The 16991-nt window shown below is 51.3% G+C and overlaps 1 protein-coding gene and 1 pseudogene across 2 annotated transcripts; both read right to left on the bottom strand.

Annotated features, from left to right (window-relative positions):
- Positions 1-1722: 1722 nt before the first annotated feature.
- LOC311608056 (uncharacterized protein) lies at positions 1723-7203 on the bottom strand (the record flags this gene model as incomplete). Its single annotated transcript, XM_084800340.1, has 5 exons — positions 1723-2106; positions 2515-3647; positions 6483-6731; positions 6799-6894; positions 7200-7203. The coding sequence occupies 5 exons, from the start codon at positions 7201-7203 to the stop codon at positions 1876-1878; spliced, it is 1713 nt and encodes a 570-aa protein (XP_084656466.1). The 3' UTR covers positions 1723-1875.
- Positions 7204-8740: 1537 nt separating this feature from the next.
- On the bottom strand, positions 8741-9318 carry LOC311609006 (NHP2-like protein 1; annotated as a pseudogene). Its single transcript has 2 exons — positions 9087-9318; positions 8741-8894 (listed from the first exon to the last, which is right to left on the bottom strand). The product of its transcript is annotated as an NHP2-like protein 1 (transcript).
- Positions 9319-16991: the final 7673 nt, after the last annotated feature.

Below are 16991 nucleotides of genomic sequence, written 5' to 3'. Positions count from 1 at the left end.
ATTGCATCAGTCTGTTAAGAACGCAGGGCCCAAAAAGTAAGAGCAGAACAATAATTAACAAAGGGCCTGTTATGGTAGATATTAAAGTGGTGAACCAAGGAGCCTTATTAAACCAGTTTTCATACCACGTTCGTCCTGATTCGAATTGTAACTGTCGCTGTTTTAGTCTTTCTCGCAGCTTGGACATACTATCTCTAACTACCCCTGTATGGTCAGCGTAAAAACAACATTCTTCCTTGAGGGCTGCACAGAGTCCACCTTCTTTCAGGAATAAAATGTCTAACCCTCTACGATTTTGGAGTACTACCTCAGAAAGGGAGGTTAGGGACTGTTCTAATGCACTAATAGATTCTTCTAATGCTTGAAGATCTGCGTTCATGGCCTGTTGTAGCTGCTGAAAATGAGCAACCTGAGTGAGAGCAGTAGTCCCGGTTCCGATCCCTGCCGCAACTCCCCCGACTGTTAATCCTCCCAGTAGCAGTGCCAGAGTGATGGATACTGGCTCTCGGGGGTAACGATTAATCCCCTCAAAATAGCGGTATAGGTCGGAGGGGTCATGGTATGTGATCTTGGGGAAGAGCTGGACTAATACACAGAAGTCCGAAGACATTTTAAGGACGGATGTTGTGACACATGGGGTTAACCCAGTGTTACAGGCCCAGTAGGTTCCATTTGGGCCAGTGAGGTACCTGGTTTCCGAAATTTTCAGGGTGCTGGTCAAAGTGGTGTTGCACAGGGATTTATGGGACGAGGGGACGGTCCCTAAGCAAGTTCCCTTACCGGATATTTCAGACAGCGTAAGGCGGTGAGGGGTATTGGAGAGACACCTATTGTCTGGGGTGGAGGAGTTGGTAATGCTGGTCGTAAGGGCAACTCCCTCATAGTAAGGGGGTTGGGAGGTGAGACACATCCAACATTCCTTAGTCTTTTCCGGGGAAGTATAGTTTAGGGCCTGGTATGCCCCCGTTACCAAGTCCAGGAGCTGATTTCTCGTGTTAGGATGTGAATCTAGGGCAGAGGGGGTGCTAGGATTTACCGAAAATGACGTCGTCGGTGGAGCGGGTGGGGGTAGCACCTGGGGTCTAGGCTGGGCTTGAGGTGGCTCGGCCAGGACAGGGTTAGGGCCTATTGCCATGGTGGGAGCGGTAGTCAGGGTTAACTTGACCTTGAAAATTAGCCCATGGTCTTTGTTTGATTTATACAATCGCAACCCCCAAGTGTTCCCCTTAAGCCATCGGCGATCCTGCTTTCCTTTTTCTGTAAACTTGATGACTATGGGGTTGCAGTACTTTTTCTTGCAGGGCCCCTCTGGGCTATTGAAGGGGGCGCATTTAGTCTGGAGGTATTTATACTCATTTCTTTCTCCTTCTCCTGGCCTGTCATAGCTACTGTTTCTCTTTACCGTGATCAGGTCCCAACTGGAAGAGGGGTTCCAGGAAGCCTCGCCCATGGTTTCACAGCCCCATGCGGCACAAAAGAAATCAGGGGCCCCCCCACATTGGCGCTTGAACTGCCGAGATTGGCCTTGTCCTGGGCAAACATAGAACTGAATGGACCGAAGATTAGCCCGGTAGAACTGTCCGGAGCACCCGAGAGTGCTTCCTATCCCATTTGGCACGCATAGTCTTTCAGCCGGGGGATTAGAGAGGTCAGTGTGGTCGGGAAGGTCCCATGTTAGTGACCCGGCTGCCAACTTACAGAGGTCTGGCGTCAGGTCCGGCCACCAAGTCCATGGAGGGTGTAGTGCGGTGACCGACCAGACGGTGTCTCCCTCTTCATTGGTTACCTCCCAGGTTTGTTGTACTGGAGTGTGAGGGCTGGCAGACGGGGCCCAGGGGAGGGATAGTAGGAGAAAAGTAAGGGTCATGGGGCGGATCAGGTTCGGGAAAGTCTTATCTTTAGGGGATTGTCGGTTCGATGGGCCTTCCATGTTGTCTTGTCTGGGTCTGTCTCCCTGGCTGCCTTGACGTGGGCTGCGTGGATCCAGGTGGCAATTCCGTCTACCTTGAGAGCCGTCGGGGTAGTCAGGAGAACAGCGTAAGGTCCTTTCCAGCGGGGTTCAAGGTTCTTGGTCCGGTGGCGTCGGACCCAGACGTAGTCTCCGACCTGGAATGGGTGAGGGGCCAGGGGTTTGTCAAGCTGGTCTTTATAAGCACGGGCTAGGGGCTTCCATACCTCATTTTGCACCTCTTGGAGGGCTCTTAGGTGTGCCTGGAGGGAAGGCCTGGTAGCGAAGGAGCCGATATCTGGGTCAAGGAAGTGAACAATAGGAACATGTGAACCATAGACAATCTCAAAGGGAGTAAGTCCATGTGGGCCAGGGGTGTTCCTAACCCTGTATAGGGCCAGGGGTAGCAGGGCCACCCAGTCCTTAGTGTCAGCTGCAAGCGTTAATTTAGTCAAAGTCTCCTTAATAGATCTATTCATGCGCTCTACCTGTCCTGAACTCTGGGGTTTATAAGAACAATGTAATTTCCAATTAATCCCCAGTAGTTTGGCCACCTGCTGGCTTACCTGGGAGACGAAGGCTGGTCCGTTGTCGGACCCAATTACCTGTGGCATCCCGTAGCGAGGGAAAATATCATCTAAAAGCTTCTTGGAAACCACCTTGGCCGTCTCATGTTTGGTGGGGAAGGCTTCAGTCCATCCTGAAAAAGTATCTACGAAGACCAGCAGGTACCGGTATCCGTATATACCTGGTTTGATCTCTGTGAAGTCAATTTCCCAATGGGTCCCTGGCCGGTGTCCTCGGACCCTAGTTCCTGACAAATTTAAGGACTTGTTGGTATTGACCAGCGTGCAGGGCCGGCAATTGTCAATGGCTCTCTGGAGGGCCTCCTTTTTTCCCAATAGGTAAAAGTCCGTTTCTTCTTTTTCAAGGAGGGTCTTCATCTTCTGGGCGCTTAAATGAGTGAGCTTGTGGAAGTAGTCAATCAAATAGTCAGTTTCTTTTGAGGGGACGACTACCTTGTCCTGGTATCGCCAATGGTCAGGGCCTTCAGGAAGCGCGCCCATCTTTTGAAGTCTTTGTATGTCGTCGTCGGTGAATTTCCAATTCCGGTCCTGCTGTCTTGGCGCTCCGGTGTCTCCTTGTAAGGAGAGCGCCTCGAGAGTGTCGAGGGGTCTTGTAGCGGCTTGGCGGGCTGTCTCGTCAGCCAGCCGATTACCTCGAGCCTCAGGAGAGTCCCCTTTCTGGTGGCCCGGGCAATGGATGATGCTGAGCTGCTGGGGTAAAAAGAGGGCCTTCAGGAGGGCCAGGATTTCAGTCTTATTTTTAATTTCTTTACCTTCTGAGGTGAGGAGTCCTCGGCGCCGATAAATTTCTCCATGTACGTGGGCTGTGGCGAAGGCATACCGGCTGTCTGTATAGACTGTTAGCCTTTTTCCTTTTGCCAGTTCCAGGGCCTTGGTCAGGGCGATCAGTTCAGCACGCTGGGCGGAGGTCCCTGGGGGCAGAGGGCTGGCCCATATTACCTGGTCGGTGGTGGTGATAGCCGCTCCGGCCCGTCGTGTCCCGTTATCCAGGAAGCTGCTCCCATCCGTATACCAAACGAAGTCTGGGTGAGGGAGGGGCTGGTCAGTGAGGTCAGGGCGGGTTCCGTGGATTTCCGCCAGGACTTGCTGACAGTCATGATCCTCGGGCCCGTCTGGGAGAGGGAGCAGCGTGGCAGGGTTGAGATTGGTTATTGGCCCAAAGGTGACTCTGTCCGAGTCTAAAAGCATGGCCTGGTAATGTGTAACCCGGGCGTTGGAGAGCCATCTGTCTGGGGGCTGCCGGACCAGGGATTCCATGGCATGGGGCGCTAAGATAGTAATTGGCTGTCCCATGGTGAGTTTATTAGAGTCTTTAAGGAGTAAGGCGGCTGTAGCAACCATCCGTAGGCAAGGGGGCCAGCCTGCTGCCACGGAGTCCAGTTTCTTAGAGAGGTAGGCTATAGGCCTTTTCCAGGGCCCCAGTCTCTGAATTAGAATTCCCTTGGCGTAGCCTTGCTTCTCGTCAATGAACAACTCAAAGGGCTTGGTTAAATCGGGCAGCCCCAGTGCGGGGGCTGAAATTAAGGCAGTCTTAATAGCCTCGAAGGCCTGTTGATGGGTGGGCCCCCAGACAAACATCGTTCCTGGCTTGGTGAGGGGGTACAGGGGAGCTGCCAGTTCCGCGAACCCAGGGATCCAGAGGCGGCAAAAGCCCGCTGTTCCTAAAAATTCTCTGAGCTGACGGGGGGACCGCGGTGGCGGGATTTGGAGGACAGTTTGTTTCCTAGCCGGAGTGAGCCACCTCTGTCCATCCTTGATGGAGTAACCTAGGTAGGTTACTTCAGTCTGGCAAATTTGTGCCTTCTTGAAAGAGGCTCGATACCCCAGCCGTCCTAGGACTTGTAGGAGGGCGTGGGTTCCCCGTCGGCAGCTCTCCTTAGAGGGGGCTGCCAGGAGGAGATCGTCCACATATTGGAGCAATATGAGGTCTGGGTATCGTACCCTGAAGTCGGCCAAATCACGGTGTAAGGCCTCATCGAACAGAGTGGGACTATTTTTAAATCCCTGTGGCAGCCGTGTCCATGTTAGTTGCCCCGAAATCCCCAAGTCGGGGTCCTTCCATTCGAATGCAAAGAGAGGCTGGCTGGAGGGATGCAGTCTTAGGCAGAAGAAAGCATCCTTTAAGTCCAGCACAGTGTACCAGACATGGTCTGGGGATAGCCCCGTCAATAGGTTGTAAGGGTTGGGGACAGTAGGATGTATGTCTTCAACCCGTTTGTTGACTTCTCTTAAGTCTTGGACCGGCCGATAATCCCCCGTTCCGGGCTTTTTAACAGGAAGCAAGGGGGTGTTCCAGGGAGACTGACAAGGAGTCAGTATGCCTTGGTCCAGGAGTCTCCGAATATGAGGCCGTATTCCCAGGTAGGCTGCCTGTGACATAGGGTACTGCCGGATAGAGACTGGGGTGGCAGAAGCCTTAAGGTGTACTAATATGGGGGGCTGTTGGTGAGCTAGGCCCATTCCCCCAGTTTCGGCCCATGATGATGGATACAGGGCTTGCCAGTCTGGGCTAGGGGTATCGCTCCCAGGGGGGTCAGTCTCATACAATCTGTATTCATCCTCTAAATTTAATACCAAAGTCTGAATAGGCCGCCCTTGTGGTCCTGTCACACGAGTGTGCCCTTCTTCGAAGTGAATTTGGGCCTTGAGTTTGGTTAATAAGTCTCTTCCCAGGAGGGGATATGGGCAGTCCGGGACATGAAGAAAGGAATGTGAGACCTTACCGGTGGCAAGATGTACTTTTCTCTCGGTGGTCCAGCGGTAAGGCTTCCCGCCAGTCGCTCCTTGCACCCAGACAGTCTTTGTTGTCAGGGGCCCCGGTGCGGTGGTAAGGACGGAGTGCTGAGCTCCCGTATCCACCAAGAAGGTGACGGGTTGCCCCCCCACATTTAGAGTTAGCCGGGGTTCAGGGGGAGGCTCCTGACCCTGACTTCTTCAGTCTTCCAGGTTGAGGAGAGCCGCGGAGGGGGGGGTTCTACGGGGCCCTTTGGGACGCCTGGGACAGTCCCGTACCCAGTGACCTCTCTCCTTACAATAGGCACATTGGTCCTTATCCACAGGGGTTTTTCTCCGTTCTCCCTGGCCCTGACTATCCTGGCGCCCTGAAACTACGGTGGCCAAAAGTCTACTCATTTCCCTATGTCTCTTCTTATCTCTAGCATTTTCCCTTTCTTCCGCTTCTTTTCTCAATCTCTCTTCCCTTTCTTCAGACTCTTTCCTAAGCCTTTCTTCTCTCTCTTCCGGCGTCTCTCTCTTATTATAAACTTTCTCTGCCTCCTTTAAAAGATCCTGAACTGTACTCTCTTTAAGTTCCTCCAATTTCTCCAATTTGCGTCTGATATCTGGGGCAGACTGCCAGATAAAAGCCATGGCCAGGGTGGTGGCCAGGAGGGGGTCCTCCGGATCATATGGAGTATAGACCCTATAAGCCTCTTTTAGACGCTCAAGGAAAGCTGACGGCGTCTCATCTGCTTTTTGAGTAACCATCTTAACCTGGGCCAAATTGGTGGGCCGCCTGGCGGCTTTTTGGAGACCCGCTATAAGCAGCTGACGATAAAGGCGTAGGTGGGCCCTACCTTCCTCAGTATTGAAGTCCCAGTCGGGTCGTTCCAAGGGGAAGGCACTGGCTATCTCATTTGGCAGCTGGGTAGGCCGCCCATTAGCTCCTGGGACGCTCTTGCGTGCCTCCAGAAGGACGCGCTGCTTTTCCTCAGAGGTAAGGAGCGTCTGTAGAAGCTGTTGACAATCATCCCAAGTGGGTTGATGGGTGACTAGAATGGACTCAATAAGGGAGGTTAGCCGGGAGGGGTCCTTAGAAAAAGAAGGGTTATTATTTTTCCAATTATAAAGATCTGAGGCGGAAAACGGCCAATATTGCATCTGGCCACCCGTGCCAGCCCGAAGAGGGAAGGCCTGAGAGGTCTGAGGTGGAACTTCGCGCCGGCTACGGAGTCGGCCGGCCATCGGTGAGGCCTCGGGTGCTGCGGTAGGAGCAATATCTTCAGGGCGGGGCGTGATATCCCCAGGTGTCCCCGGCGGGGGAGGAGCCGAGGGAGTCGGAGGTCCGGCCGATGAGGCTGGACCTGGAACCACTAGGGCCCGGTAGGGGGGTGGTTCTTCAGTCAGGAGATCCAGGAGGGGACCCTCATCTGGCGGCAAGACCTTCTGGGCTGGACGGACAATGGCGGGATAGAGACCTGTCCCAGCGGGGGGCGGAGCGGAGTGAAGCCCGGTCCCAGCTGAACCCGCCAGAGCAGAAACTACAGGCAGGGGCATTGCGGGAGGGAGCCCGGTCCCAGCGGAACCCGCCAGAGCAGAAGGCGCCGGCTGGGGTGTTGCGGCGGGAGTCGCGGAGTGGGGCTGAATGAGGAAAGGTCTGACCCATGGAGGGGGGTCACGAACGAGAGATTCCCAAGTCATTATGTAGGGGACCTGGTCCGGATGACCGTGTGGTCCAGGGTCTATAATTTTGGACTTGATCTGTAGAATGAGAGAAAGGTTAAAAGTGCCATCTTGTGGCCACCCGGTATAAAGCGTAGGCCATTCAGCGGAACAAAGAGTTTTCCATCTGCCCTTGCGAACTTCTACTGACAAATTGTGCGCTATGGCACGGACCTCTTTGAAGTGCTGCAAAGTAAGGGTTAGTGGGGTGACAAGAGTCTGACCCATGGTGCCGAAAATATAGAACGAAACACAACAGAGAAACACTACACACAGAAGACCAGACACAGCCTGCGCGGGACGCTTGCGCCAAAGCAAAAATAAAGCGGCGGTTGCAGGCGGCGGCTCGGCCGCCGCAGGGGATCCGTACCCCCCGCCTTCCAGATGAGGCGAATAGCCTCTCAGATGGGCCGGAGCCCCAAATAACCCTGGAGGAGACAGGGTTCTAGTACAGAATTCCACAGGGACGTCTCCCCGGGCCACAAGGGGGGAGTACAAGCCCGTCAGCTTCCCCCGCCCTTGCCAGATTCAGAGAGTTTGCGCAAACACCGAGACACGTAACGATTAACAACGATCAACAACGACAAAGCCGGCCGGCGCAAAGACAAAGGCTTACCTCCCGAATTTGGGTCGATGGTCCCCAGGCGGGGGTCTCGATCTCGCTGGGGCCTCCAAATGTAAGACCCCCGACACGGCGGTCTTAACGCGGAGACCCCCACCAAGAACCAACGAGACCAAGGCTTCGGCTGCAACAAGCAAGAGGCTTTATTATTAAAGGGGACGGGTACCCGGGCGTTTCAGTCTCCCAAGAGGCTGGCGCGCCGGGCGAGTCTTTAGGGGGTCCTTTATAGGGAGTTTGGCGGGAAGCTCGGTTACAGAAGCGAAAAGCATAGTTACAGGGCTCTGATTGGTAAATTTAAATGAGGCGAGGTTATAGTCCGGTCATTAGGTGGGCTCTGGGAGCAGGGGAGTTTACCCGTTCTCTGGGCCAGGTGGCCATCCATAAATATCTTGTTTGACATGGAGCGAGGTTATGGCCCGGCCATCGGATGGGAACAGGGGAGTTTGCCCACTCCCTGGGCCAGATGGCCGACCATAAATATTTTGTTTGACAAGGACAAGCACGCTTTTATCTTTCTCCTCTGAGCTCCAGGCCTCATCTTATCTCGGGAACCCATTATTCTAGTCTTGCCTTGCAAGATAACGTTACTGCTGCTATGCTTGCTATGCCGGGTGCACAGGGGAGGGGGTCTTACATATGCATGTGTGTTCATGTGTCTTGGTGTGTGTGTGTGCACATGCGCATGTGTGCATGTGTGTGTGTGTGTGCACATGTGCATGTGTGCATGTGTGTGTGCGCACGCATGTGCAGGTTTACATGTACGTGCAGGTGCATGTGCTTATGTGGGTGTGTAGGTGATGATCGGCAGTTGACGTCTTTCCCTGTAGCTTTCCACCTTATCTTTGAGTCAGAATCTCTTTTGCCAAACCCGAGTGTCCTGGCTAGTTTTCTGTCAATTTGACTCCAGCTGGAGTCATCAAAGAGGATGGAGCTTTAACTGAGAAAATCCCTCCATAAGATCAGGCTGTGGGCAAGCCTGGAGGGCATCTTCTTTCTTTCTTTATTTCTTTCTTTCTTTCTTTCTTTCTTTCTTCCTTTAGTACAATATTTATAACAGAAACTGGCAGAAAACACTACATGCTAACAGACAATATGACACAGGAATTGGGTGGGAGTGGACAGGAAAGGGCAGAGGCCACAGGTTTACACCAAGAGCCTTTCAACAGACTGATGGATGCACTGGATCTCAGCTTTAGCTGAGAGCGCTCTATGATGGTAACAGAACAGGCGATGACAGGCCTGGAGACCCCACAGACCATCACAAAGCTTGCTTGGAGTGCATAGATACATAAGGAACACTCTTATTGTTCGTTTGTTTACTTATACAGTATCCTGCCTGCATGTGCTCCTGCCCGCCACAGGAAGGCACTGCATCTCATTACTGATGGTCCTGAGCCACCATGTGGTTGCTGAGAATTGAACTCGGGACCTTTGGAAGAGCAAGTGCTGCTCCTAACCTCTGAGCCATCTCTCGAGCCCCATGAAGGACATTCTTGTTATCACACAGCAGTGGGAGGTGCAGGGTGATCTCCCAAGCGCTCAGCATCTGCTGCCATCGTAATGGACTCAGACATGCATCTGTTGAGTGTTTTGGAGGCTTCACTGGCTCCTTTCCAAAGCTGCTTGTAGTTGCATGACTGCTGAACAAGGTCTGGCAGCAGCTTGGTGAGGTGGGCATCTGTGAGGACATAGGCCTTCAGATTCGCATCAGCATCCATCATGGCTGCAGTGTGCCGTGGCCTAGCCTCTGGGATCCGAGAACAGCCCACCTCAGACAGACGGAAATGTTGCACAGAAAAAAGCAGGCATATTCTTAATTAGTGATTGATGTGGAGGGGCCCAGTCCCATCCTGGGTGGGGACATCCTGGGCTTATGGTTCTGGGTTTTCTAAGAAAACAGGCTGAGTGAGCCATGGGGAACATGCTAGTAAGCAGTACTCCGCATGGCCTCTGCCTCAGCTCCTGGCTCCAGGTTCCTGCCCTGTTTAGTTCCTGTCCTGGCTTCCTTCAATGATGAACAGTGAAAGTGTAAGCCAAATAAACCCTTTCCTTCTCAAATTTCTGTGGTCATCACAGCATCACAGCATTCCATCACAGCAGTAGTAACCTGACGGTGACACTGGGAGCCTCCTGACCCTGTCCCACAGTGCTGGCTACAGGCATGGGTCACTGTACCTGCGCTGTTCATGTGGACGCTGGGGATCTGAACTCAGGCTCCCGTGCTTGTGAAGTGAGCAGTTTACCAAATGAACAATCCCCAAACCTTTTTTCTTTTCTTTCTTTCTGGCCCTGACACTTCTGCTTATGATGGGGAAAGAGATCCAAGTGGATTGCTATCAAGAGGTGGCTAGGGGGGCAAAGCTGTATCATGTAAAGACAGCTGGACTTGAAGATGTGTGAGCCAAAACTGGTGAGTTTGAGTTCCTGTTTTTTTTTTTAAGTGCAATTTGACCAATACTACTTCTTTCAGTTCATTTGCCCCAGCGCCCTTCTCCAGACTTGAGTATGGCGACATGGGCCCCATATCGCTTACACATAGTATCAGTAATGGTTAGAGAGTCCCTGGGTATTTGAACTTGGTTCCTGTGAAGCAGTCAATGAGCAGCCATTTTTATCCTACCCGTTTCCAGGAACGGAGTGAGCACTCAACAAAGTGTATAAACCAGAGGCTTTTTATTATCAGTTTGGGGTTAACAACCCTTAAGGGGATACCACAACTTAAAACCAGCTGCCTCGTGGCATTTAAGTTAAACAGGGCTGAGCTCTCATAGCAACCAGATGCTATGTCGAGATCTTACAACTCCGGGAAGTGTTACAGCTCGGGAGCTCCCAAAGGGCTTTGAGGGGCCAACCAATAGCAGCCCATCCTGCAGCAAGTCTGCAGGTCACCCTCAGGGGTGGCAGGAGTAGAGGCTAGAAGCAGAGTGGGGAAGGCGTGTCCTCTGCAGGTCAGCCGAATGAGCAGCCTGGACAGGGGAGGCAGTGATGGGTTGCCCAGACTGTAGCTACACACTCAGAGGTTAGCTTCAGGGTGCTTGTTGCCTGGGAAAGAGCCTCAGAAGCATCTGTCCCAGTGAGTCTCGAAGGCAGCGTTTTCCTCTGCTGACTTTGTCTGCTGGGAGCTGGATTCTGATGGCTTCGGGGCTTCTTTACTGAAGAGAACAGGAGCCAGGAGCGTTGTCAGGCCAGATTCCTGCATGCTTGAGCTCTGCTCTCCCTTCACGGCAGCTCTGTCAGCTGAGCTCTGATTGGCTGAATGTGGGTATGCTAATAAGGTGAAGAGATAGGACCAATCAGAGTATAGTTATCAAACTGTCAGGGAAAGGACGACCCGGCAAGCTACCAAAAGTTGCTACAAGTTTATAATCAGTGCAGAGGTAGGGAATCTTGTAAGACTGTGTTTTGTCTGGCTCTATCTTGTGGTCTGTCTGGCTTTATCCTCCCACAGAGACACTCGCTGCACGCTCATTGCTGCTCTATTCATAATAGCCAGAAACTGGAAGCAACCTAGATGTCCCACAACAGAAGAACGAATAGACAAAACGAATACACAATGTAGTATTAGTCAGCCATTTGAGGGGTTGCATGGAAACCTAATACAGTAGAGGCTTCATAAAATATATCCATATATGAAAGAGATCTAAATGAAATCGCCAAATAACAGGGGAGGCGAAGCTAGGTTGCATACTTCTTGTCACCAAATAAAGCCTCCAATACCAGGAACGGGTTACATTTAATTGAATTGTTGGCCCAAGGTGTTCCATGGGACCCCTAAACAATCCAGGTTATTTCCGAGGCTATTGATGGCTCTCCACAACCTGACAGTAAGGCCTGTTGTGAAAGATGACGTAACATCTATACAACTCACTGATGACAGAGATGTCTGCCAGGTGGCACACATCTTTAATCCCAGCACTTGGGAAGCAGAGGAAGGTGGATCTCTATACATTCAAGGCCAGCCTGGTCTACAGAATAAGTTCCAGAACAGCCAGGGCTACACAGAGAAACCCTATCTCAAACCGTGCCCCCGTGCTCCCCCCCCCCAAAAAAGAAAAGAAAACAGATGTTAAGCTGGTGCCTTCACTCCTGTGGGCTAGTATTCATGGTACTGGAAGGTACTCTGTACGCTGCCTAAGGAGAAAGGGAAACAAACCATGGTGACTGCCTGCAAGATACGCTGGTGCAACAGTGGCACAAAGCTTGTGGGAGTAACCAACAAATATCTCATTTGACTGACAGCCCACTCCACGAGATGGAACCCATGCCCATCGCTGCTTGGGTGACCAAGGACCTAAGACTACACAGTCCAGGGACTGTAGCAATGAAATGACTCCTAAGGACATTCCACTGGACTCTTAGTGTTATGTTTTGTTATATTTGAAAATTAAGATAGACAGAATACAATGTAGATACAAGGTCAGGCAGCAGACGTTTATGTTATACAGAGTTTATTAAATGAGCACGGGGGGGGGGGCATGGGAGAGGGAAAGGAGGGAGGGGTACCCCAGAGAGAGAGAAAGAGAAGACAGAAAGAGAAAGTAAAGGGGGAGCATAGAGGAGAGAGTGAGAGAAAGAGTGGAGAGAGGCCACATGGAGATTGTCCTTTTATATGGCCCTGGGCAGGGCCACACCCCCATGGCAGGTAAGCAGTGACATCACAGGTAGACCACGCTCAGCCATCATCAGAGATGCTGCTTTCTCCTGCAGCCGATTGGAACAGATACAGAGACCCACAGCCGGACATTACACAGAGAGTAAGAGACCTTGGGACACTTAGGCCCTAAGTGGGACGTCTCCATCAAATCAATGCCTCCCCTTAGGGCTCAGTGTATCCTGTGGAAGAGGTGGCAGGCAGAGTGTAAGAGCCACAGGGGATGGAGGACGCCAGGGAAATAAAGTCCTCCGAATCAACATGAGCAAAGCACACGCGAACTCAAAGACACCGAGGCAGCGTGCAGAGGGCCCGCACGGCTCTGTACCGTGTTCCTTACGTGTATTATGACTATTATGGCCTCTAGGTTAGTGTTTTTATGGGATTCTTGAGTGTGGGAATGAGTGATCTTTGATTCTTTTTTATTTTATTTTTTTATTTTGAGTCTTTGATTCTTATGCCTTCTCTCGGGCTCTTTCCCTTCCACTTGTCTGTCTTGTCCATCTCTGATGCGTTAGTTTTTGTTTTATCTTATTATATTTTATTTGCTACACACACACACACACACACACACACACACACACCACACACACACACACACACACACACACACACACACACACACACACACACGCTCTCACATTCTGTCTGTTCCTGGTTGCCACAGGGACCTTCTGCATATCTCCGGCCAAAGATTGAGCCGAGCCACGTGGAAAGGCCGGTTCCTTTTGGACTGCTGCAGCCGCAATCTGCTCTCTATGTGGCTCCTTTGTCTCTTAGGGCTTTCTGGTGGGACCAGAAAGCCGTGAGAGACAGGGGAGGTGGGGTAAGCCAGCCCCAGAACAAGAGTGAGGTCCAGACGTGTCCCAAGCCTGAAAATCTTGTTCTGAGACCTGCAGGCGTTGGACTGCTTCCTCCCTGCTGTGGGCCTGCAGTACGTGTCCTGGCACACGTAACTGCCACTCTTGAGGTAGTCACAGTAGCCTGGTGGCCAGGTTTCAGGTTAAACTTCCTCTCTCCTTATAAGGACATGTCCAGCAAGCACCCGGAATTTCTCTCCACGCAAATGAAGCATTTCCAAAAACCACTCCCCACTTTCCAGGGTTTATACAGCCCTTGCTGGTCCCAAGAAAGAGAGAGCCTCCAGAGAAGGCTGTTTCTCCCACACTCACCTGCCACAGCAGACCTGGCCTTAAGCTTTCTGGTTGTCAGACAGTATCCTGTGGGGATGGGGGCACCTACTTCTAATGCTGGAGACAGAATTTGGCCAGTGGATGCAGCCGGGCAGAAATTGATGGCTGCCTCTAGCTGATGAGACCTTTGTGAGAGTGTGGAGTGTGGAGGACACAGCCTTATGGAGAGCAGGAGGCATTATGAGCCAGGCAGTCACCCTCCGGAGGATGTCCTAGGGATCAAAGGCTTATTTTTTTTTATTTTGTTTTGCTTTTGATGGGGGCGGCAGGAGTGGAGGTGCTGCTAGTACCTTGGTTTCTTATATGCTAGGACCTTTCCTCATGGGACCCCTGATTTCCATCTCCTATTGAGGGTCTTCCTCTTTTCTGGAAGACCCTCACATTAGCCAAGGCTTGGCCCAATACATAGCTTAAGTTTGGGATGTTGCTTAGCTAGTTATTCTGTGTGACTCGTGCAGTCTTAATGACACTGAGTGAAATGTGAGGGCAGGTGAGGGAGAGAGAAACACTCTTAGCTGGGAGAACTGAGATCGAAAATGGCGCCTGCTAAGCTTTCAACACGGAAGGAGAGGCCTGGGCAGCCTGAGGAGAAGGACCTGACTATCATACATACCTACGCCAAAACAAACAACAAACTCAAGGGGCCCAGGGGCTCAGGGTTTAGAGAAAATGGTCTGCCTGGGTTAGCAGCTGATCTCTTCCTGGGCTGGCCTTAGGGAGTCTAAAGCTTTGGAATGGCTTTCTTAGAATGTTCTAAACTCTCCGTGGTTATCTGGGCTGGACTGTGCGGCCAAACCGGCTATGCTAGAGACTGTGAACCAGATGGGTCTGTGGGGTTATTGGTCCCCAGGAGACGCTTTTCTAGAACTTTCTCTAATGACTAAGAGCAATCAGAGCTGTCCGCCCAGCAAGCCCCGGGTCAGCATCAGCACCCAGGTGGAAGCTGGGCCTTCTTCCTCTCTCAAGCTATTCTCTGACTTCTGTTTTGGGGGTGGGATGCACTCACACCTCTGGTTTAGGCTGTACTTTCTGGAAGGCAGCTTCTGGAAGGAGCAAGGTGGATTGCTCCCATTGGTGAGTGTATTTCTCTTCTGGGGTCATGTGAGTTTGGGTTACACCAATTTGATGCTCCGGGATAGAAATGGTTCCCTGAAAACTCTCAGACAACTATACATATGTCCTTGTGTGAGCTCTCACCCACTGGTGCTGCAACCAAAAACACTGCCTTGCATCTGTGGCATCTGAGAGCAGCCGGGGAGGCAGAGCTCTCACCCTGACAATAGCACACTTGCACTAGCCCCGCCCCCTGAGGTCTTCACACTAAGTTGCCTGGCAGGCCTCTGGAGGTGCCCACCTGTCTCCTCTAAGGGCCCTCAGAACTAGCTCCATAACTCCAAGGGACCTCCACTACAAATGTCCTTATTTTCCCTGACAAGTAGGCAAGCACAAATGACACTGTGGTTCCTGCTGTCCACCGGCTTCTTGGCCAGTCCTTCCTGTTGATGGTGTTTGGATGGAGAGTGGTCCACAGGGCAAGAGAGTCTATTCTAAGGACCACTATTGAAAAAAAAAAGCACCAGAAAAGTTGGGCAATGTGCCAGTAGATGTTTATGCTATAAAATTTCCAGTGACCACCTGGGCGGTGGTGCCGCACACCTTTAATCCCAGCACTCAGGAGGCAGAGGCAGGCAAATTGCTGTGAGTTCAAGGCCAGCCTGGTCTACAAAGAGAGTCCAGGACAGCCAAGGCTACACAGAGAAACCCTGTCTCGAAAAACCAAAAAGGAAAGGAAAAAAAAAAAGAAAAAAGAAAACAAATCATTGTGTATATATGTATATACACACACATGCTCATATATATATTTACACACACACACACACACACACACACACACACACACACACACACACGTTTGCCTACTTGAGCAAGACTCACATATGTGATCTTTAACAGGAAAGCCTTGGAGGGAATCCCATGAGTCAGCACTGTTGCTGGCGGATGGATGGTGCAACATCATGCCTAATGATGGAGCGAGGGTTAAAGACAAGGTATTAAGGAACTGCAGAGACCAGGAGATCTGCATTGTTTTAGTATAAATATCCTCTGAGGAGTCAGATCACACGGTGAGATATCGGCCTTGTAATCTAAGACTTATGAAGTCAGCCGGGGATGACCAATTGGTCACAAGAGCATGAGGAGATGGATCCTGTGCTGTGTGAGAGATGCTATCTATGCGCTTTGCAGAATCTTCATGTGACTGACCCGACAATAAACAACTATGTAAGCGTTTCAGTCAGTTAATGTGGATCATTTTGCAGTGCATTATAAAGTCAAAATGCTTTTGTTGACAAGGGCTCTTCAGGAAGTATTTTCTCAGGGCTTAAGCAACTCAGGGGGAATTATTGCCATGGGCAGCATTTGAGAAATGACAGGACCTTTCCTTTGCTACTGTGGGCAACCAATTTCACCCTGGTCTCAAGAACATGGTCGATGACCTCCCTTGTGACTCAAGGCTCAGCGTCCTGTGCTTATGTGGTCCCAGGTGTCAGATACCAGGTGGACATGAGGGACAAATGATGGTTAATATCTAGGAGACACGGACCAGTGGAGAGAAACAAAGGTTACAAATTGAGAGGAAGAGGAGGTTGGTGAGGAAGGATACAATGGTTGTCTGAGCCGGAAGATGGGGGCTGTGTGTCCTAGGGCATCTATGGATCCACACCCTTGCTCCACACATCAGCAACTGAATCTAGAAGACTCTCTCGTACACAGCTTACAACAGGGAGCTGAACTGGCTCCTAAAGTGATTTTTGGAAACATCAAAGGCTTATCACCTACCATCTGTGTACAAGGTGGGGCCCCAGGAGAACCAGAGTGTCATTCGCTCCAAGTCCCAGGGCCTGAGAGCTGGGAGCTTCAGAGTCTAAAGGCAAGACTTGTCCGAACCCCAATGGGAGAGCTTGGCTTCCTTACGTCTTTTGTTTTATTAGGGACCCAAGGGATTGGATGACACCTGCCCACACTGGTGGCTGTGGCCCCTTCTTTTCTCAGTTGCTGACTCAAGTGTTAGTCTCTTCTGGAAGCCCACATGGTGGCCCACAACTGTCTGTAACTCAAGTTCCAGGGGATCCAATGTCCTCTTCTCACCTCCATGGGCAGCAGGAGGTGGCGAACAGACGCTTAGAAGCAAAACATCCATGCACATAAAACAAAATTAAAATTGAAAAAAAGAGGACAACCAATGGCTCAAAGACTGTGACCTCTGCCACTTCCCTCTCCTTCCTGAGGCATCTGCTTTTCATTCACAGAGCTGATTGCTTTGGGGTTTTTTGTTTGTTTTGTTTTGTTTTTGGTGTGTGTGTGTGTGTGTGTGTGTGTGTATGTTGTGTGTGTGTGTGTGTGTGTGTGTGTGTTGGGGAAAGGATGCTTGTTTGCAAGCTTTGTAGCAGGCCAAGGCCAGGCTGCTTCATGTTGGAGTATGGATTTCAGAATCTGTAGGGCTTCCTTCTTGGGCTGGCTGCCAGGGCTGAGGAGGCAGGGAAAGAGGCTG

Source organism: Acomys minous (assembly GCF_964271855.1).
Source record: "Acomys minous genome assembly, chromosome: 11".
Taxonomy (NCBI): domain Eukaryota; kingdom Metazoa; phylum Chordata; class Mammalia; order Rodentia; family Muridae; genus Acomys; species Acomys minous.
Note: the sequence above shows the minus strand (reverse complement) of the source record. Positions and strands in the feature narration are given on the sequence as shown.